The sequence below is a fragment of the Sinohyriopsis cumingii genome, chromosome 8 (genome assembly GCF_028554795.1).
Source record: "Sinohyriopsis cumingii isolate HCF-2022 chromosome 8, ASM2855479v2, whole genome shotgun sequence".
NCBI classification, from domain to species: Eukaryota; Metazoa; Mollusca; class Bivalvia; order Unionida; family Unionidae; genus Sinohyriopsis; species Sinohyriopsis cumingii.
The window spans coordinates 79696310-79720806 of NC_142968.1; the positions used below are offsets into that span (position 1 = coordinate 79696310).

At 34.3% G+C, this 24497-nt stretch overlaps 1 protein-coding gene across 1 annotated transcript in view; it reads left to right on the top strand.

Moving 5' to 3' along the window:
• The window catches only part of LOC149793953 (protogenin B-like), a 185008-nt gene that overhangs the window by 47188 nt on the left and 113323 nt on the right, over positions 1-24497 (top strand). Inside the window, exon 2 of the mRNA XM_089969073.1 lies at positions 5443-5760. Within this exon, the coding sequence (XP_089825199.1) occupies positions 5443-5760 (318 nt within the window). The remainder of the gene's footprint in view (positions 1-5442; positions 5761-24497) is intronic.

Here is a 24497-nt window from a genome sequence, read left to right on the forward strand (position 1 = left end):
TGAGTGGAATACAGGCTAAGCTAATACAGTCACTCAAAGGTGGCACCCACTATACCAGCAATGTAAATTGCCATGTTATTGTAGCACATGGGCGATAAGGTGGGTAAATTATGATGTGTTATTTGGGTGGCAGGGGTTGATGAGCAAATTAAACAGACTATGCAGTGGTATTTCAGATTGTTCTAACATCTTTTTCCTTCTCGTATCAATGTGTTAATACTGATGGTAATAATTTTAGATATACAGTGGTCCCCTTCTTATATGGCCACCCCTTCTGCACCCGTTCAGTGGCCTTATAAGATGGGTGGTCTTTCCAGGGGGGGTAGCAACTTTTTTGTGAGAAGTATATGTAATGTACATAGTAAGAAAGCTACGTACTTCAAAGCATTTAATATCTTCATTTAATATCTTCATTTAAAAGTAACCTTAATTATTAAAAGGTTCTTCTTGTTATATATTACTGAATATACATAAATAGTTCTTATTCATGACGTAATTGTGATATGTGAGTGGGTATTGTTGTCATGCACATTGCCACAGCATTAAAAAACGTCATTTAAATCTTGCTACATACATAATCTTCTTTCCATTTGCTCCATTTTCCCACTGCTGCTGAATAACCTTATAGGTTATAAACTTGATTATTTGAGTCTTTTCAGCTTAAAATTGTTTTATTTGAGTCTTGTCAATATACAATTTTTCGGCGAGTCGCCCCTCCCCATCTCCCCCGATGTCGTCGAGTAGAATAACCGACTTTCTACTAAAATAATAGTCTCAAATTACGTAATTAGTTCATGTTTGGAAATGATTTATTCGGATGTTGCTAACTGTATGCGATTCAATTATGCAGATGAAACTTTTGTTAATTGGACGAAATGCATTCTTTGTAAAGGAAGCCATAAATGTGTTGTCACATGATTATTCGGTCTTTGTCTGGTACTCTGTTTTGTTCAAGCTTAATTTCTGTGTGTGTATTAATGCACAGAATCTATTTTTAGCCTATGCTGACCCTGTTAATGATAACAATTATGTCTGGTTGTAATGGTTAAAGAGAACTGGAGAGGTGTGAAACCCAAAACTCTTATCATAACATCTTTAAGCCCATTTCCTGTAAACATTATAGACAATGATACAATATTAATCTTACTGTTACATGTACTTCTGTCAACACTTCTTTCAATAACTGAAACTTGACATTGGGAAAGGTGTATGGACTGTAGAGATAATCTGATTAGCTACCTTACATCATGATATGAATTAATTATAGATTCTGTATACATTTTAAGAAAAAAAGTATCTGCTTGTGAGGGGAACATTTTACATTTTTGTACTAATAAGCTGATAGCATTAGAGGGGTCACCATTCTTATGGGGTACTTTTGAATATAAACTCAGCGGTGCCAAGGGATTCTGACCATAAGAAGTGGGTGGTTGGGGGGGCTTTCAAGATGGGGACTACTGTATCTTTTTTAAAAGTTTAAAAGCAGAATCTGCCTCTACTTATTTCTCTTTTAGCCATAGCCACATTTAATTCATTTTACCATTGTAACTTTGATATTGCGTGAGGCACCAGACTATTCACATGGGATTCATTGCCCAAAAAGCTATATTTCATCTCTAGCAATACATGTATGTTGAATTTTAATGGATGAAAATTTGAATGTTACCAAGCATTGTGTGCAGCATCAAACATTTATTCAGCACTATTTGCTGTTATTTCAGTAGATGGGCGTGTGCGTGTGTGTGTATGTATATATATATATATCTTTATGATTTGGAGATATTCATTAGAAGACCTTTATTACTTTAGACAACTTAAACAAATTACATCCAACAATAAAATTTACATTCAATGTCTCTAAAACTAAAGTTTAATTTTTGGATATAGTTGTCGTGAAAAATGGAAATAATGACATTACTACCATGGTTCATGTTAAAAACGTGAATATTCATCAATATGTTGAATATTCTTCATGCCATCCTAAATCATATAAAAATGGGATACCATATAGTCCAGCAAAAAGATACAGAATTATTTCGGATGATGCTGCTTTTAAATCATCTTTGACAGAGTTAGGTCATCATTTTTTAAAGTAGAAATGAATAGATCATTCTTTTTGTTATTGAATATAATCCAAATTTGCCTAATATAGGTAAGATTATCAATAAATATTGGGATTTATTAAACTTATGTAGAGCAAGTGTTAAATCGCTACACGAAAGCAAACCCACACTTGCTTATAAAAGGACTAAAAATCTTAAAGATTTCCTAACTAATTCCAAATTAGAAAAACCATCATATAAAATAGGAACATCGGCTAAATATAATAGACCTAGATGTTCACACTGTTGATTTATTAACAAAAATACTTCTTTGAATAGTAATAATATGAAAGAAACTTTTAATATGCGTTGTGATACTAATTATGCAACATCAAATGTTATTTATTTGATAACATGCAAAAAATGTGGCATCCAGTATGTTGGACAAACCAGTCAACGGATATCTAAACGTATGAACCAGCATATATCAAATATTAAAAATTATATTGATCAATCATTTTCATCTCGTGTTGCTGCACATTTTAACAAAATTTCCCATACATTGCAAGATTTCTCCTTCCAACCTATTGTTAAAGCCGATTCTGAAATGGAACGTCTGCTAAAGGAAACCTATTGGATTCACTGTCTTCATACGGTATATCCAGAAGGTCTAAATTCAAAAACACTACATGACATTCATTAATTCTGTTTTTCTTTTTCTTCTTCTTCTTTTTTCTTTTTTCTTTTTTCTCTTTTTTTCTTTTTTTCTTTCTGAATTATGTCCCCTGTTTACAATTAGATAAGAATATTTTCATATTATTTTACTTTGCATAAAAACTTAATTGGTAAAAGTATAATTTAATATCATAAAAATAAGTTTACTAATTCTTTAAAAATGAACGTGAATTTATAAATTAATTCTCGATATAATATGATTAATTATTTATAAAATACTTGATAGTAAGCATTATGCACACCGTATTTTTTTCATTATATAAATTGAGTTTGATAATCTATATAACATTTGTCAAGATTATATCAAGATATGTATTTTTTTCTTTTCTTTTTTCTTCTATTTATTTATTTCTATATCTCTAATAAGTGTGAATTATACAAAATACAAATATTGATAAAACGGTGTATCTCTATTTAGTAATTATATACATACATGCATGGTTGATGATTGGTCACAAAGGAAATTTTGAGCTCTACTTGTAGTAGATTAGAACAGAAGAAGGTCTGATGTCAGTCACCCCATCTGTCTGTTAGCACAAGTTTATTATTGCTACTCATCCTAAGCTCCTTGGATTGTAATAAAATTTGAAACGCATTCATTACATGCTCTACTTCTTGCTTGGTGCTGCCACAGTGCCTATCTTGAATATCTTGTCAAAACCCGACTTAAATGGATAGTCATATTATTGGTGATTCTGCAAAAAGATTTCTTGTGATGCGTGTCTTGGATGAAAATGTTACTGATCATTACATATTTGACCAAACATGGGTGTTGAATCACATTGGGTGTATGCCTGGTCAGGCAGTATCACTCCTCCCTTACCCACAACATGGACTATATAGAGCAAAAATGTTGGCAAGAAAAGGAAAAAAGAAACCTATGTTTTCTTATTCTTTTTTCTGAAAGTAATCTTCCTTTCCGTGATCCCAGATAGAGTTGAATTACAATGATAAAATATTTTTCTGTATTGGATTCTTTGATTCTCAGCAGTTACATTTTTTGGGAAAAAAAAAATATCATGGTAAAATATCTCACCATATTGGAGTTGTACCAGTAGTTTCCTATCACCAAAATTATCTGGTTGTTAAAATTGCAAACTTATTTGTTTCAGCCAGCCTGAAAAGAATTGTTTTAAACCTATAGCCATGGTCACTCAGTTGGTAGAGTGGTCACCTCCTTGAATCCATGGGAGAGCAAGATACCTCCTATTCCTTGGCATGATGTAGCCAATAACGTGCTGTAAAGCCAACACAAAGCTATTTGTGAGCCATTTTTTATTTGAATTACTGTGGCACTTAACTCTGGTTCGTTTACTTGTGCAGGTTGCTCAGAATTCTTGATCATTTTATTACTTCATCAGAGTGCAAGGGTGGGATAACACCATGTTTGCTACTTGGTGACACGGTACAAATTGATCTGACATTTGTCAACATCTATAAACAGCATGTACACGTGTTAATACATAAAGCCGTTTATTTAATTAATGATGGCTTGCTGCCGCTGTGATATTTATTAAATGTTTGATTTATAATAGCAATTGTGTAATTTATTATAAGTATGTTTTAGTGAAAAAGCAGATAGGACTGTATTTGTGAAATAGGCACTTCATCAAACGAACAGATTGAAAGGAATGCACTGCCAACAATTAGGAGTTTTGATGATTTAATCACTTGTTTGAGTCAACTATTGATATTCTGTGATACTCTCAGACCTATTGACGATACTTTCTGCTTGTTCTTAGTTTAATTCAGATTTGTGCACCTTTACTACTCCAGAATCATTATTTAAATTGTCATAACCATTCCATCAGTAAACTCCTAATATTGGTGGATTAGCAGATTATGCAGTATACATTATCACCATGAACAGCTTTGCTTGAAGGAGGCAAGACAGATGTGTAGTTTGGACTTAACAGCCGATATTCAGTAAGTAGGTGGAATAAAGAATACTTGGAAAGTGGATTTAGAGTTTGAACATAATTGGTACCAAAAAATTATGAACACACACACACACTGAGTATATTTCCATTTGGCACATTTAAAAGGCATTTTCTTCTCTGAGAAAGGTAGTATGCTTCATTTTATATTTAACACATTAATCCCTGGAGATCCTTTTCAATATTGCCTGAAATGGGGGTTGGAAACTCATTTTCGGTATTATTCCTGAATACATCCAAATACATGTTTCCATGAGCTTTTTGTTTAGCTGGATGCCTGTGTGTGTAAAAGACTGTTTCCATTGGCTGTTTCACTTGTGAATGTGCATAATGATTAAAGTTTGACTTTTCTCTTGTCGTGGATCGGAGTGGGGGAGTGTATTGGACCAACAATTGTTGTGTCCCTACCTCTTTTAGTCCAAATCTCAAACTCATCCAACATGTTTTAGACAAGTTATTGATATGCAAACTGTTGTGAATATGCATAAGGACACCTGTGTTCAAAGTGTCTGATTGGGAATCAGCAGTGAAAACTTGTTTTTATACGAGAGATAGGTTTTAATCCATTCGTATATATTCATCATTGAAAATAAAGTGTCTTGGTAGCTGTGGGTTTAGAAAGAAGTTACTTTTGTTATAATAAATATATATTCATGAAGAAAAAAAATCTTTAAAAAAAAATGAGCAAAAATAATGTTTTAGTTAATGACGTGTTTTGTCTTTTTCAGGGGATGACAAGATAGATGCAGGTATACAAATACGGCAGGGTGAACCTAACCATGTAATAGCACAAAAAAATGGCCAGTTGATGCTAAACTGTTCTGTGACTTTAACAGATTCAGATCAGGGTCCCCTGGAATATACATGGACCAAAGATGGGGAGCCCATTGAGGATCATATTCAATTACAAAATAACGGGTCACTTTATTTTCGACGGGTAATTCATAAACCTCGCAGGAATAAGACTGATATGGGGTTCTATGAGTGTTATGTCAAGAACAAAATTGGCAGTATTGTTGCACGGAGAGTCAAGGTTGATATTGCAAGTAAGTACATACCATATTTTATGTATTGTTACGTACCCTTTAATTTTTCATACACAATCCAATTATCAAAATAATAATTATATGTATGATAATTTTTCGTACATACCACTTTGTATTTTTTGAAAAAATCCGTTAAATAATTGGACATAAAATTTCTACGAAGATTAATGTTTGCAAAAAAGATTTACAAATACCATATTGCCATTTTGTTTTTACAAAAATTAATAATTGTTGGTGAGAAAATATTATGATTGATACGTTATCATGGGTGCCTGCAGCAAAGGTCAAGGGGGGTCACATGACACCCAAAATCGTACTGCATATATATTATATTGTATTCCAACAAGTTTAGTCATGCAAATGAAGCTGAAAATATGTCAAAAGATTCAGTTCAAAATGCTTAGTGAATGTCGGCTTTAGTTTCAGACTGTTTTCTATATTAACTCTCCTGGCCTTGACTGACTGACCCCCTGCAAAAAATCCTGACACCCCCCCCCCCCCACCGCAACAAAATCCTGCAGGCACCCATGTGCATAAGCTTTCTTACTGTCATTACAATATCTACTGGTGTTCATCAACAAATGGACAAATGACTTCACAGTCCATACCTTGAAGTATTATCATTAATTAGTTCTTATAATGTCCGTCACCATAACAAACACCAACTGCATTTTAAAACGAGTTTGGAAGCCCTTTGATGTTTTCTTGTCCTTCAAAAATTATATCTCAGTACATTGGTCAACTAGACTTATTCTTTCATTATAGTCATGCAAACATAAAATATAAAAACCATGTAATTTTCCATCGTAAATTTGAAACTCACGCACTCCCTCTAATCAATTTGTATATATTCTATCTTTTAAGTGCTTGTTCTGTTTTGACTTGGATATAATTAACATTTTATTGCAAATCTATTATACAACATTATACCCCTCTATTATCTTTATTGGTGAGGTTGAATAAGAAGTAATGCATATGATCGCTTGTCATTGCAACATCTGCTGTATGGACAATGGCTTCAATAACACATTGACAGATGTTTATTTCCCTGAAGAGATCCTCATTTCCCTACTGGCAGCCTGTCTGATTGGACCTATTCTGTCAATTCTTGCCCTCAATCTGTCTTCAACTGGAATAACCAAAGTGACAAGCATGTTTAATTACAGTGTAAATAACACTGCATAGCCATGTGGTTGTTGTGACTATGTACATCGTAATTAATACAGTATTGATTTGTTGATTTAGCGGTCTTTATTGATCATGGAATATAGTGGGGTCATATTACATGAGGATTGTCACAATCGCATTAACTAAAACACGATTTCAAGTTCTTTATTTTTTATTGCAATTTGATAATGAGATTATTGTTACTTTAACCGATTCGGCCCCGATCCCGTCTGTAGGCGTGATGAGGCTGTACCCTACTTCAAAGCCCTGCAGCATCAAGGCCATTTACGATAGACCAACGTGGATGGTATTAAAAAATAGCAGACAGATATAGCTCTAAAATGATGTCAAATAATCTGGAAGTTCTAGTTGCACTACAAAATACAGTTAGAAAAAGCTCATTTTTTGGACCTGTTTTTTTTCCACCCAAAATTCGCTTGAGATCGGAATGTGATTTTGTGTCCGGATTTTAGACCTTTTGGCCTCAGATCTAAGGCATACCGGTCTTAACTGCACACAGACAGGTGAACCTTTGCAAAAACTAGGATAAGGTGGGCATTTGGAATAAATTGTGGTCTCCATACAAAAATGATGGGTCTATTAAGCAAAAAAAAAATAAAAAAAAAAAAAAATACTCCAACTTTTACCCTTCTGCTCATGCGCAAGCAAAATAACCAATGGAAATTGATGTTTCTAATACAACTAGGCATTATTCTCATGGATAATCCGTTGAAAACCTCTGTATTACGATGTATTCAGAAATAGCACTCCAAATCGCGTTCCTACGCACATTTCAGGCAAAAACGACAAAAACCTCTGGGGCCGAATGAGTTAATAAACAAGTTGCACTTAATTTCTTGATAATGTGGACTCGTATCGTTGCGTACAATTTGCCAATAAATAATGCCCGTAACTAACATGTTCAAACTATCTTAATCATTCTGCCAACATTACACAACATAACGCATACATAACGCCTACATATGCTCTCAATGCAGAAGAGTTTGCACACTGAGACATAATTTTCTCTCTCTCTCTGTCTCTGTCAGTAATATACAACAGAACTCTTTTTGAGTACTTTTATTTTTATTGTAATTGGATTCTTGAGTTGAGAGCAGAATGAGACAGAAAATATGTTTACTTTGTACATTTGTAACGTTAGTTTGTCGAGTAACGCATGTTCCGTAGGACTTTTTCAGGTACGATCACTTTATTTTTCATACATGGTCAGTACCACCAAATAATATGTATTTATTTTACATATAATTTTTCATACACTGAAGGGGGGCCCGAGTGGCCGAGTTGTCTAAAGCACTCACTGTTCCGGATCACTGCCATCTCACCTCTGTCTGCGTGGGTTCGAGTCCAGGGCTCGGCTAGCATGGGTATGTGGGAAAGCCTGCCAGTAGCTTCTTGTGTGTCGGTGGTTCTTCCCTAGGTTTTCCAGGGTTCTTCCTGCATCAGCTATACTGGCCACCTTGTATAGCCTATCTTGTGCTGAAAAATGGCGTTAAACCCTAGAACAACAACAACAACATACACTGAAATTAATTATCTTTTTTGTGTATGAAAAATTACATGAAATACGGTACAGCATGTATTGTGTTCATTAGTCAGCAATAATTGATTTTGGTTGTTTTTTTTTTTTCATTCACATTTGGGCTGTTGGACACTGTAATTTCTTTTAAACATCATAATAATGCTGATGATAATGGTGGTGATTTTTAAATAGAAAAGAACTTGCTTAGTTTTTAAAAAAAGAACATGTTGAGCAACACATCACTTTTCAATGATACCTGCTACAATTGAATTATTAGCTCTACTGGCATTGACCAGAAGAGCTTATGGGATGGTTAGTTGTCTGTTGTCTGTTAGCATAAGTTGGCATTTCCTCCAAAATGACTTGGAGGACTGCCAGAAACTTGACATCCACAATGATACCAGGGTCAAATTGGTAATAAATGAAAACAGCGCTTCTAGGACACCCAATATGGCCACCATACTTGCCATCTTGACAATTTTGGTATTGCCACTCCAGAATATGGGGATTTTAATGAAAAATTTCTTATGCCTAGCTTGTCTTAAATGAAAATGTTGCCAATGAGATGTCTTGTTCGTTAAAAGACTTGTGATGTCTGAATGGTACTTAATGAAAATGATGTCCATCTGACATCCAGTTTAGTTAGCACAACACAGATGTTGAAAATCTTGTTATTGCTACTCTGTCAAAAAGGGTAGTCCTAGCAGTATGAGGTTCTCACAAGAAAACTTTTAACGATCTAGAATTAATCTTAAATGAAAATAGTGCCAATCCAACGTTCAATATGGGCACAACAGCAGCCATCTTTAAAATATTTTTTTTGTTACTCCTCTTGAACAAAAGGTGATATTGACATGGCTTTTCTCCAGAAGACTTTGTCTGAAATGAAGAGGGTGCTGCTTACATTTTCAGCATAGCTGCCACTGTGAAAAACTAGTTAATGCTATTCCAGAATGGATGGTGGACTGCTCCAGTGGCCTAGTGGTTAGAGCATAATCCTCTGATGTGGGGGTTGCAGGTTTAAACCCTGGCCAAGTCAGGTTAGTGTTAGGTCTGGTCAGACTGGTGCCAGGATAATGTGACTGGGTGAAACATATACTACTTGTTTGTGACATGCTATCCCCAGTGCTAGACATCACTATAAACTACCACACTGGATACATTGTAACAATTTTACTGAAATATTATCAAAGTTACATTTAAAAATCCAGGTCACACATACACACAACTGAATGGATGGTCATATCAGCATGGAGATTATACCAAATAGTGCTTCAGAGACAATCAATATAGCACCAGTGGCCATCTTAATATAGTTACTTCTCCAAGATTGCTGGAGATATCATCATTGTACTTCCCCAAAAAATGTTTTTTGATGTCTGGTTATTTGCAGATGGAAATGTTGCACATCTGCAATCTAATGTATCCAACATAGCATCCAGCTTGAAAATCTTGTTGTTACTCCACCAAAATGGAAAGCCACTTCAGCATGTCATTTTCACCAGAAGATTTCATATATTGTCTATTTGGTCCTAAATTTAAATGTTGCTGATCTGATGTTCAATCTGTTATTGCTATTTGTCTTGACATTGAAAGTCCTTTTGACATCAGGCTTTTCATCAGAAGAATTCTTGTGTATAATTGGTCCTAGATGAGAGTGATATAAATTGACCCTTGGTATCACCATCATAGTGGTCATCTTGAACTATTGTTCTATGTCCTGTACCAAAATGGATGGATGTATCAACGGGGTCCTTTTTGTGTCAATTGTACATCCAAAATGATGCCTTTCCATTGCTTTCTCAACCCAACCCACCCCCTGAATGGTCATATTGAAATGAGGTTTCACCAAAGATTTATGATGATGTCTACTTGGTCCCGATGAAATTAGTTAGACATCCAGCATGTCTGCCACTGCAGCTGATTTGACAATCATGTTATTGTTGTAAGGGAGAAATCTTGAATTCTTTGAAAATTCAACTGGATAATGAGCTATTAATTTCTTAAAGGTTTTACTTTCAGGAGCTTTTTCTGTTTATGAATTTTTTTGCTAAAATATTGATGTTACATTGATTGTGCAATGCATATTATAAAATGTATATGTTCCAGAGAAATGAATATGGCACACATGCACAAATAAATGACTCGGGTAAAATAGAACAGTTTTTAAGTGAATCGTGAATGATGTAAAGGTCTACAGTCTGAGTTGCAACATAATACAAGATGGGTCTTTGAATTTAACACTTTGGTCATGCCACAGCACACAGTTGTGTCCCCTTTGTCAGAACTTAGAAACTGTTGACATCCCACTGCACCCCATTACTAAATGCACTAATTTGGTCTGAAAAGAGAAATTCAAAAATATACTTCTAAATTTGGCTGTTATGTCTGTTCCTATCTCTAGGGACTTGGATCCTGGATCATAGCAGAGAAATAGAGATTCAAATCCTGTAGCAACATTTACACTTATTTGTGTGTGTGTGTATGTATATGTGTGTGTATATGTATGTATGTGTGTGTGTGTGTGTGTGTGTATGTATATATATATGTGTGTGTATATATATATACACACACACACATATATATATATATATATATATATATATATATATATATATATATATGGAAATGTCATAGAACCAGGGGTCTGTCAACTTAGCCTCTGGTTATAAGTTAAAAAATTTTGAGAATATATAAAAAATGAATTCATATATGCAGCTACAATGGTTCTGTTATTGCACTCATACTAGACCCCATGATCTTCAGGATTGGATTGGGCAAAGTGGTGGAAACATACTGAATATGTGTTTTACAAGCTCTCTTATTTTTATTGAGCAGAACATGGCACATTTGACTTGCCTGCTGTATACAGCAGAATTTGGATCCAGCTGGGATTTAAGTTTTTTTTAATTTGGATTTGAACTATATTCATTACATGGCTCATGATCTGATGACTATCCCAGAACAAATATGCCATAAGAAAATAAGATGACAATTATTATCTTCAGCATAAGGGAATATTGGGAATTCACGTTCTTTGTATATTTCCATGCATGGTAGATTCAGCATAGACCCAGATTTTCCATCACATAATGTGCTGGCAGATCTGGGTCTGCGGTGTTTGTTAGGACTTCTCAGTTGGACACATTATAAAAACTGGCTAATTATTTTCTGTGTCCTTTTCAACTTGACCATAGTATATATGGTACTTTTTAAAAACTTGTTTATCTCTTTTACTTGTCCTGTCCTTTCTGTGGAAGCATCATTGCTTGTTGGGTGTTGTATGCATGGTTTATAGCAACCACAAAATTGCATGAAAATAGGTCAGTTCAGTATTCTTAAATTCAGTATTTTTGCAAATGTGAATAGTGGCCATGGATCAACAGTACAAAATATGTTTGGGAAAAAGACGAAAAAGCCTTCCTGTGAATTTAAAAAAAAAAACGCTCTGTGCCTCTGGATGGCCAGTCTTTATTTTTATGTATTGACTAGTTTTCATCAGACTGCTGATGTATGCATGGTTACCATGGTAACCAGCTTATAGATGAGAGAAGTAGGGAAAGTCATCAATATTATCATTAGTGCGATGGGCTCTGATCTCCTTTAAAAGTAGGGCAAGTTGTTTGACCCCAGGGAGGGGTAAAGAGTAAGGTGCCTTGGGGACAAACAGACTGTCAGAAGAGCATCAAAAACTGGCTTAAATGTCAAGAGCTGCATGATGAGATGATGGGGCCAATTAGTTACTCTGATGGGTAATATTCATTTTTGGCAAGGATATATAATTTTGGTTTATTGTAGTTCGGCTTGTTTAGAACTGTTTTTGCCTCGACTGCACAGTTGTTTTACAAAAAATCAAATCCAGTGTTAAAAGTGCAGCCACTTGATAATTTAATTAAAATGGTTTTTTTATATTTTATAACAAGAATCAGAATATTGGGGTATTGTTACAAAAATTTAGCTGCCAGACCTTCCTGTTTTATCAGAAGAGTTTTTTATATCCTCATGGCAATAGCAAAACCAAGCATATATTTGTGCTCCAGTCCATCATAACCCATTTTTAAGCAATAACACAAGAACTATTCAACTTTGAACTGTGATGTTTTGCACTACTACTACTACTAATAAATGACAATTTAAAGAAACTTGTTTCATTAGTGTAAATCCTCCATGATACCTGTCTACAGTTACATATTTATGATGTACAGTCATCGCAAGTTTTGGTTTCTTTATACCTTGTTTTGGGGGTGGATAGAGTATGGATAGGATTTTTTTAAAAAGTCTCTCCACCATCTCCCCATTCATTCTGACTGAGTTGTAGTGGCTTCACTTAGAACAAAGGTGTATACACCATACTTTCTGAAGGATTCCTATCTGATGAGATCTGGTGGTGATGAAAGTCGGCATGGTTAAATGTTTATGATAACCAGCAAGCATGCACTCATGTTATTTTGAGAGGGAGTATATGGTAGGTATTGATTTATCTACCATATTTACTCAATTATGAGTCCAACTGCAAACTGCACAGACCCAGATCTGCCGTCATATAATGTGCCAGCAGGACTGGGTCTGTGCAGTTTGTTAGGAGTAATTAGTAGAACAAACAAATAAGACTGTAATTTGTAGGTGCATTATGCTTCGGTTGACCAGAATCTTTTTTTGTGTCCAGTTTTACACAACTTGTAACCCAATACATATGGTATGTCGTTCCTATTTTAACTTGATAGACACATTACAATTTTTTCAAATCAAATTTTAGGTAACATTAAGATAATGGCAGCAATGCATTTTAGATATCATTAAGATAATGGCAACAATTCATAATATTAGATATTGTATGAAGCATCTAAATTCAAGTTTTTTTTTTGTACTTTGTCTTTTTTCTTCATTCTTTTTTGGAACCTACAGATTTATTTATGATGCCCTTATAGGCAAGCCTTTCAATAGTGGCTACCCATAGTGAAAAAGCTAACCTGGCGTTTGTACGCAGATGACATATATATACATAGGTAATTCACCTTTTATTTGTCTTTTTGAATGAATACAATGCAGCGAATATCGTTACCATATATTATGATTGTGTTATTGATTTATGTGCATAATTCTTTAAAATCTTAAAATACATTAATGTTCTTGTCCCCAACATTTATGTTCCCCACAAGATAACTATATATGCTTACTTTAATTCATTGTGCAAGTTAAATCATCAGAGACTTAATGTAATCACGAATTTTACTTGTGCACCACTTCCGTCATGCACAATGGAGAGAATGTTTACATGCCTATATGTTACTTTCATGTAATGTCGCCAGAATTTATTTGGATATTCTACTTAATGCAAATCATACAGGCTTGAAGCACACGGCTAACTAAAATGTCTGCTTCCATGAGCTTCATGCATCAGGCTGAACTAGTCTAAAGTACACTTATCTTAGCAGTTTTTAAAATAGTGAAAACAAATTTTGTTTAAAAATTTTTGTTGTCCCTGGGAAAATTTTAATTTCACATATTTGAGAAATCTTTAGTGAAATCAGCAATAATTTACAATAGTATCTGATGTACAGTACTTTGTTTCAAGTTCTACCAAGGTAGGGTTAGTGTGTTTTAAATAAATCTAAAGTTGCTTGATTGTGCCAGACATTATGCTATTTGGAAGAAAGAGCATCTTTAACAAAGTCAGAAATAACATAGTTTCATCCAGTATTTGGTGGGAAGCTTTTTTGAGAGTGTGCTTTGTGTTTGATTAGTAAGATCTGGACCAAAACAAGAAAATTGAGTTTGAAAGACTCATTTTTAAACTTAAGCAATCAACAGCAACCAAAGAGATTGCTTTAGAAAGTAGCCTACTTGCTTGGATTATTGGTCAAATACTTGTTTTATGTCTACAGAGGAACCTTAATCCACTCCATTTATCCAGAAACCTCGCTATCTGGACATATTCAATGGGAACAGAATTCCTGAACGTTAATTTTCTCCATTAGTCAAGAAATCCACATTCCAGATCTGGAAATCAGAATTGGGGACCAAAGTGTAAAATACTGTAAAACTTGTCTCAATAATCCGGAAACACAGAAACAATCTGTTCAAAAATAAGAAAATTCGAAAAAATATTATATGAAAATAGTCAGTCAGATAACACAGCTTCACCTATGCAGATTTGGAGGTGTGTCAATATATCAATCTCTGATTGGTCAAATTCTAGCAGTATATTAAAGTTATCAATTGATCATGTAATCATGTGTGTGGAAATATTAAGTAGCGTGACCATATTATAACCGGCGATTGTATAAACAATGTCTGTTTTAGCTAGTGGCCGATGAGGGTGTTAATAATTAAACAACACACTGGGGTCAAATAGTCCATGCATGTTGACATAACGTATGGTTAATAAATTGAGTGTGTCATTAAGCCTCTTTGTTGTTTACCAATTGCATGTAACAATCAGTTTATTTATGGCTGTACAAATACAGCTGATTGATTTAAGCTGTGGACAGTATAGGGCTTCATTTCAGAATAAAATACGGATGTGAATTATTAGCTCATTAGCAACTATAACAGAAATAAAATACGACTTATAAAAATGACTGCATTTTATTAGTTTACCATAATGTATTTAACTGCGAGATATCGGTCTGTATTTGTTGTACTTTTTACATATATCATGGCAACACCATCAAGCAAGTGTAGACAAGTAGATACCTGCCAGCATAAAAAAAGATCAAGTGCATGTTATAATAACGTGAAATAGCACAAGTCAAATGAAGTATTCATTAATTTCCGCCATTATTGTGAATATACAGTACAATTACAGCTTACATGTAGATGTAGATGTATATGGTATGATGACATCATAAAATAATCTGCATGTTTCAATTAGCCGGAAAACTCATTAATCCGGACACATTCACCGAGTACGAAGGTGTCTGGATTAACGAGGCTTCTATGTATTTTTAGCAGATCTTGGTCAGATTCTCATGGGTTTCCTGTCTAAAGTTTTGAACTAGACCTGCTATTTGGTATAAACCTTGTAGCACAAATAATAGGCATAAAAATGGTGTGATCAGTAAACAAAATTTGGTATGATTGTTTGTATGCTTTTATAGATGATCTGCATAGATTTGTATGCCATATGGTAATTTTCGAGATTTTTTTCTTTGATTTGTCTTTTTAGTCCACAGTACAAACACGCATCTCGTTTCTGTAGATATTTTTTAATATTAAAATATAGGCTTTATACAGAATATAAAACAAATAAAATTCATTATGGTATTTGGATGGAGATTTTTGTCAAGTAAATTTTTTATTTGGATGAAACTTTTTGTCAAGTTAGGAACATAATCAAGATTTTCCACTTTTGGCCTAATAGAAACATTTGTCTGGTTCTGTTTACATTGGAGGAAAGAGGGGAGACAGGTTTGTACATGATTTGGGTGGGTGGGTGGGTAGAGTGTCCTCAGATGGATTTAAATGAAACAAAAACTTTGACATCCCTTTGTTAACTTTTGTATGATACTGAAATACATGTTTTTTTTTCCCAAATCTCCCCACCACCACCAAGAAACAATATAGAGTCGGCAGGAGAAAATACGGTTGGCCAGGTAACCAAAACCGTACATACTTTCTATTTGGCCTAATAGAGATATATAACATCTTCTGCAAGAAATTAAATTACAATTTTTAAATAAAATGTTAAACTTTTTCCCAGACTGCCAAACACATGATTTTGTCCCTTGTTTGTAGATTCTTACAGGTTCAACTTGTGTTCCATACTGCATGTTTGATAGTTTGGTAGAGGAGTCCAACATAAATAAAAATTGACCCTAAAGACTAGTAGGATATAGGGATTATTTATGCGGCATTGCTCAAAATGGAGTGCTAGTCTTGTAAGTAATTTACGACTTTTTCAAATCTTTTGTCTTACCATTTTTCTTGTATTGACTTGCACATACTCAAAGTAAGCCTACCATCTTTTGAGAAGTTTGTAACAAACAGGGAATATCCCAAAATAAACCTACCCACATGGGTTTCAGGAAGATTTTTGCAGACATGTTTTTTAATTTAATTCTGAAGAGTGTACAGATCCCTCCCCAATTTTTGCTGACACATATCATGATTGATTGCTATAACCATCTTTGTTGTTCATGACTTTTGCATCCTTACAGCATTGTGTACAACAATGGCTTCTTGAACCTGGTGTTGTTGCTTCACTAACAATGGATTGTACCATGTAGATGTTGCCACATTTGTTGTTCTACCTGCATGTTTCATTTTTAAGGGTTTTACAGAGATTGCAAACTGCTAAAGATATGTCAATTTATTGTGAATGGAAATAAAATCCAACTTTAGCTCACTATTCTTGAGTTTTTCAAATGTTCATACTCCATAAGCCACTGTATTGGATATGGTTCTAAATCTAGTTGAAGATATAAAGATTGGTCAAGAGTACTTGAATATAACTGAAGGTAAAAACCTGTTTTACAGTATTCCTAGTAACATAATGCTCCTTGTTGGGGAATAAAGAAAAGAAAAGATAAACTATGTGGAATGTAACCTTTCTGCTACAGTTTAGTTGAACCATAGAGGTATACCATACAACTGGTGAAATTTGAGCCACTTGCAAACCATCTATAGAAATACAGAATTTTATTGTCCATCATTTTGGCTGTAGTTGTGAAGCCTGTGAAAGTTACATGCACAAGTTTTACTTTTGTTGGCTATTTATATTTTTGGTTGAATACCAAATAGATATCACCATCAAGTTTATATTATTTCTTTCACACCATCATTGATACCTTTAAATGATTGTAAAAGTCTGACTTTCTTGCCTGTATTGCTTTTCTTTCATAGATTCTTTGTTGACCTATGGTGGGACACCATCGATTTATTTGCAGAAATAGCTTGAACTAGAATAGTGGACAATATCTACATTGTAAGATTAATTTGATCAATTTAGGCAAAGGTCATGTTGGGTCACCTGGAGACATAGGTGAACTTAATTTAAGACCCAATAAATATTTGCCAGCTGATAAGGTGTGGATATACTTTTCAACATCTGGAGATAATGGCCTTTCCTGTGAACTCAAGATGAGGGTTATCAGTGGGGAATGCCATACTTTTTACTGGAATGTACTAGTATAATTCTAATTCTCCTGTGTACTATGTAAAACTTCCTCCAGGGCACAGGCTGGATAAACAATTTTTAAAGCCACACCCTATGATGTAAATAAAGCCAAGTTCTTGGCTGTAGGTTGCAAATGCCTGTAATACATAATCATTTTGCATGCTCACATTACTGGTCATTCATTAAATTATGTATATACATGGTCTGTATTTATGGGGTTCATCAACACAACCCTGGCTGTAATTGCAAACAAAAGCTATTTAGTATTAATGGCAAATTCAAACAATCAGTTTAGCAAAAATTTTTACTTTGGTACGTCTTCCTCTACCTCATGGAACAACTCTGTCCTTGTGATGGGTTGGGTATGTTTGACTTTAAGACATAGATTTTAAACTTTTCTGCCCATGGAAAAGCTTAACTCCTGGGGAATAGATTTCTGTGAAAGTTTAACTATGTGATCATTTTACTCATAAATGCAAGGCATGTGTGACATTAGCTTGTTTTTTATGAATATTTGGATAAACCAGCTTAACCAGTCATTGTGTGCACAAGTAACATTTTCTTGCCGTTGTGACCCAATATGACCTTTCACACCATTTGAATTAGCCAGTCAAATTTACACTTTTAAACTAAGTTACTTATCAATAGAAGAAATGATGATCTCACTGAATTGTATAGATGTTTGTTGCATTTTATTGTTGTTGATGTACTTTTGTTGATGATACTTGTGAAAAGCAAGGAAATCTCTGCAGGACATACAGTACTAAAATAGAGTATATATGGGTTAAGCTGACCATGATTGGTTAATAATGTAAGTTATGTTGTAGGAAGAAGAATCTTTTGAGAGCTTATCCTAGTTGTAAGTGATTTATTTATTATTAGAGACATTGTTTTATTGTTGGAATTTCAGTTTGTTATTGATACACGCCCAAAATTAGTTTCCTAAATTAGTTAGAGCATTGCTTTCAAACTTTACACGCCTGCACTCATCCCATCATCTAATTGGTTTTAAATGACAATTTAGCTGCTTGGACATCCATTATGGCCACCACAGTGGCCCTCTTGAAAATCTTGTTATTGCTATTCCTTCTCAAGGCAACAAAGAAAATTTGTATTTCCTGTTGCATAGGTTTTAAAATTTGAGTAGGTAGGTAGCTTATCGCATTACCTCATAGAGCATAATAACAAAGTGCAGTGCGATATAAATAGAACACCTGTTACCTAGTCGACCCCATACGCATAGGCCTGCCTGTGAACTGTTAAGCAATGTAATGTATGTTATGTGTAACAGCAATTTTACATTTTTGGTACACATCTATTATATGTGGAAACATTTTAGAGTAAAGTCCGATTGTTATAGCTGTGTAATTATTTATCACGGAAGAATTTGTTATGTGCTTTAAAATCTTGAGATAACTCGTTCACTGTCATGTCAGTGAGGCCGTGTGACCAACCATAGCTGCCATTTGTCATACTCGAAATTTACAAGTTTTTCGTCTCCATCTACATCACTAAGTCATCTGAATTTGATAATTTATAAAACCTAATTGCTGCCTACATCAATATCAGAGCATTTACCTAAGTTATTGAATCTTTGAATCATAGTTGTGATTTTAATTGTGAATGAAATCCGCAATCGCCATTTTGGAGAGTGGAGATTATGACCCAGTTACTTTAAATAGCAGATATTGACCAGTGCATAAACAGTGACCACGTGATCTGGCGTAATTTTCATTCGCAGAAATGAATGTAGTTTCTAATAGGGGGGTTTTCCCCGAAGGCGGCATTACGAAAACCAGCTCAAAATGGCTGATGTTTATAGCAGGCGTCAAAAGGTGCTTCCATGTGAATGGAGTAGAGGTGTCCAAAGATGCTTGCATGAGGTAAAGGGTTATATGTAGTATATATACAATGTACTATATGCGATGCACTTGTATATAATGTACTGTACATAATGCTTTAAATTTCACAAAGCCAAACCCATTGAGAGCATCAAGTAACTGAGAGGTTAAAAAGTTGTTGATGAGCAAGCAACTTGACAAATTATCTATGGCTGTAATAATGTCCTGATTGGTTGCAGTTGTTTCCCACCTGAAGATATCCTATTTATGTCACAGAATTGTTTCCATTTTCAACTATGTAAACAATTGACAATATAATGGATTTAGTTTGGAAGCTTTTCAATTTTATGTTGTAGGTGGGTGACTGGGATTCTCAACCAAAAATAAATTATATTTGAATCCTAAATAGCTTGATTAAATTGATCTTGCTTTGAATTTTGAGGGGATAAAAAATTATACTTGGGGTTTTTTTTTGTTTCAAAAATTATCTTGAGTTAAGTAGAAACAAATATTTCAAATTCAAAGAAAATCCATGGCACTGCCCCCTCCTCATTAAATAGTAAGCCCATAGTTTTAACCTTTCTTACACATAGGGTTCCTGATGTAAAAGGGTCCCAGATGGCCAGGTTCAATACAGGAAGGAACTTTTTGATATGTTAACATGTCTTGTATTTTAAATTCTTGAAAGAAGTCAAGTTATTCTGAACTACAGCTTATATGCAACCCTATTTCCTTTGAATATATTTTTTTACTAATGTGTTCACTATTAATCACTACTACTTGTTTTATTATCTTATTGCCCTTTACACACACCATTTTTACATCCCTCAGGTGATTGTGAACCATCATGTTATTCTCTCCATCTGATCATTGTGTTTTAATACTTTTATTGCTTGTTGGTGATACAGTAAAACCTGTCTTGAGAGACCACCTATTCTGAAAGACCAGAATCTCAATGCACATATTTATTGATTATATAGTTATAAGAGACCATTATTTTTTGGCATAAGGGGTGGTCTTTCAAAAGAGGTTCTACTGTAAACCTTTTTGATACATACATTTTCATGATATAGCCTTTTTTGTGAGGCTAGTTACCCTTACAGCACTGGTGCACCTTAAAATCCACAATTAACCAACCAGTTTTTTAAAACCTTTTCCTTTCATAAATTTTTATTTTTGATTATTTAAATAAGTTAATTCAAAGAAATGGGAAGGAACACAATGCAGTGGTTCAGTTTCAGTATCAGTGAACATGATAAATCTGAATAATGCAGATAAGTTTGGGGGCCCGGCTGGCTGAGCGATCTTGCACTTGCCTTAACAAATCAGTGTTATCTCACCTTTGTCCTGGGTGGTTCAGGTCGTAACATGGCCAATAATGGTATGTGAGAAAGCTTTTCATTAACTTTCATTGGTTGTTCAGCTTGGGTTCTCCCTGGTTTTTCCTCCATCAAATAAACTGTGCCTGTGTAGCCTATCAAATATTGAAGAATGTCATCAAACTATAGGATGGAACCAAAAGATCTTGAGGAAAGATGAACCATAGATGTGAATTGTCAAAATGAATTTTATTATATGTTCTAGAATGACACCCACAACTATTTTGAAACAAATTTAGCAATTCTATATCAAGGAAAAACAGTTATAACACCAGTTGATACAGCAATACCATTTCAGTCTAAGGAAGTTGGGCATATCTCTATCAAGGGAATTGCACCCTGAACCACCGCCTGTCAACCCTTTGAATAAGACTATGTGAAATGGCCCTTAAATTATTGGCTTTCAGAATAATGGCAACAAAAAAAAAATAAAAAAAAAAAGATCATTGCAACAAAATCTGGATATCTGCTTATCCGTGTTTAATCTGGTGCCATTGTTTCATATTAGGTTCAGCGGAGTTGATCAGAGAACCAGACTAACTTTGCTAGAGCATATGAAACTTTTTAATTTACTCATGTTTATCATACATAATGCCTGTATGCTCAAGCTATTGTTTCTAACATTTCTTGATATATCATCCAGTAAAAAGATGTTGAAAGTGAAGGGACACGGGTATAAAAACAGAATATTCATATTCTTCGAGGGAAAATGCAGGAAAGGCAACATTTACATTTATTAGACATGTTGTGTTGGTTTGAGATGTCTCAAGGCAGAAGAGAGGATCACAATTAACTTGTAAAGTGTTGAGAAAAAAACAAAACAGATTCAACACAAATGAGGTTGAAGGCCATTGAGTTGCATGGGGTTTTTGGAAGGCAGTTCTCAAAACTTCTAGAGGTAATCAAGTTCCAAGTGTATTTTACAAACTTTCAGTCTAACATAATGTCCACCATTATTTCATCAGAACACACTTCTGAACTTGGAAATGAGTTTTTTTTTTTTTTTCTTCTTCCTAAAGGACAATAGCAGTGCTTGATACTTCTTTATACGTTATCTAAAACTAGCCTGACTTGGTGGGAAATATCAACTGCCTTATTGAAAAGTCCTTTTAAAGGTTGGCAGGTCTGCCAAACTGAGGTTTGGCCCACCACCTTTTCAGTAACATAACAGTTAATCTTAGTTATCAGCACAGCAGCAACAGTCATGCTTTGACAATGGCAGTACATTGTTTACATTAGATCAGACATTACTTCCCAATACCAAAAACATCTTTCATTATGCAGTGCCAAGTGCAGTTGGAAAGACATTTTGAATAACTTGTGAATTGTACATTTAATGGGCTGTCAGATGACATTTTATGTGTATGTCCCCGTCTAAGGATTAAAATAATGGGATTGCATACTTTTCATGCTAATTATTTTTAGGAGTGTGTGTATGTATGTATGTGATTAAATCAGCGGAGAAGATGGGTTAAAGTGCTTCATCAACTTGATAGAAAATAAGTTAATAATAGTCTGTCCAAGTGTTCAGGCAGTCGGATTGGTCAAGTAAACTGAAAGTTAACAAATTACCTCTTAATCCACTCAATATTGGTATCTTTTCATATGTTGAAGACAAGATAAGATGATCAGTTTACCATCACATTGTACCAACATGTCTGCAGCATGTAATCTTGATGAATCATAGAGAAAAATAATAAAGATAATCTTCCCCTGTTCTCGTTTTTACACGTAAATTTAATGAAAATGTATCATGAGAAATCTTCGATTATTATTAGGTAGTTTTCACTGGGAACGGTGCTGAGCATTATGGTCATTGGTAACCTTTCACACACACAACTTTGCAATGATTTTGCTATCAGAACTTCTTTAATATGTTGAAATATTCAGACTATTATGGTTATTTTGTCAGAGTTAATTGAAAGTAGATGTCAGGGTGCCAACTAGATGTAAGCAGGGCACAGGAAAAGCACTCTTCTCATTTGTGAAAATTGGCTGTGCCAAGGAACACTTGTACTTGTCCGTTGCTTGAATAGATGCATATTTGCATCTTGAGAATGACATTGGACTGCTCCGGTGGCCTAATTGGTTAGAGCATCCACGTCAAATGCATGAGGTGACAGGTTTGAACCCTAGCGGATTCATACCAAAAGACTTATAAAATTGGTACTTGCAACTGCCTCGTGTGGTGCTCAGCATCAGTAGGTTGGTATTAGAACTGGTTGATCTGATGTCCAGATAATGTGACTGGGTGGGACATCATGCTGCATGCCTGTGGCATGTTTCCCAAGTGTTAGACTTCACTATGTAAACTGCCACACTGCAGACAGCATAGTAATATGATTGAAAAACCATTTTCTAAAAGCTTTCTTCATATGAACATGTGCTGCAAAGTTAATATTTTATTCTGTAAATAGAGTTACATGCAAATATATATATTAATTTCTTGTGTTACATTTATTTTCATACATACTATGGTTTATACATGGTTACATATCTGATTTAGTTGTGATAAGTCTCAAAAATGAATTGGCTCTTGATTTTAGAAATGCACACTTTCTAAGCCCGTGTTTTTAATTCATTTCAGTAATGGTCATATGTGAACCTTGGAAACAAATTCATCTAGGAAAAAACTTTGACATAACATAACCATGTACACTTTTAAATTTATTCACAGATTTATGACTTGGAAAAGCAAGGCTTGGTCAGACAACACCAAATTTTATTTAGTCTGCAGGGAAAAATAAGGATGTACTGTCAGGGTTGTTCTGTTACACTGCACATGCTGTGTGATGTGTTCTTGGTCTGCTGAGACAAATCCTCCTACTCTGATCTGGCTGTCATGTTTTGTGTTTAAAATCTTGTCATATATTGAGAAAAAGGCCTAGGCATTATCCATTGTAATCCTATGGGTGAGAAAACTGTGTTCTATATTTGGCTTGCATTATGTTATGGATGGGTTAGATCATCTAGTCTTGTTAATGCCAACACAGGGTGCAAAAATACAGGCTGCTACTTCTCTAGTCTAATTGTATTGGTCTCTACTTCATTTGAATTTGTATTCATGTATGCATCACAAAATGTTGAAAACATTTGTTTCTTTGGAAAAAACATGAACTTTAATGAAGATTTTGCAAGTGAATTTTTATGATTTGTATAATGGTCATTTTCATGAACTCCCTTACATTTAAAATACTTGATAAAATGAAGACAAACAGACATAATACACAAATAATCACATTTATTGACATTTAACAATAATACAGTAGTCCCCCTCTTATAAGGCCACCCCTAATGCAGCAGGGAAGTGGCCTTATAATGCGGGTGGCCTTTCTAGAGGGGGATGACAAATGCGAATAGTAAATACATATGAAGAAAGTCACAAGTACATTTAATTTTAAATATTTAATATTTTCATTAAAAAATCACATGCATGATGTGAAATAAACGTAAAACAAACTGTCATCATTTTCAAAAGAATGCTATGAATAACCATTGATATAGTTTTAAAACTGTCTTTATAATTATGTTACAGTTCACATCATCTGTCACTTTGTTGATCAGTCTAAAAAACGAACCAGTCTCGTCACTATTAAAAATATCCTTGCTGTCATATCTCCTGCATATCTCGTTTAGTCTTTTGTTCCAATCTTTGACAACTTCATTATTAAAATCAGCTGATTCTCCACTAA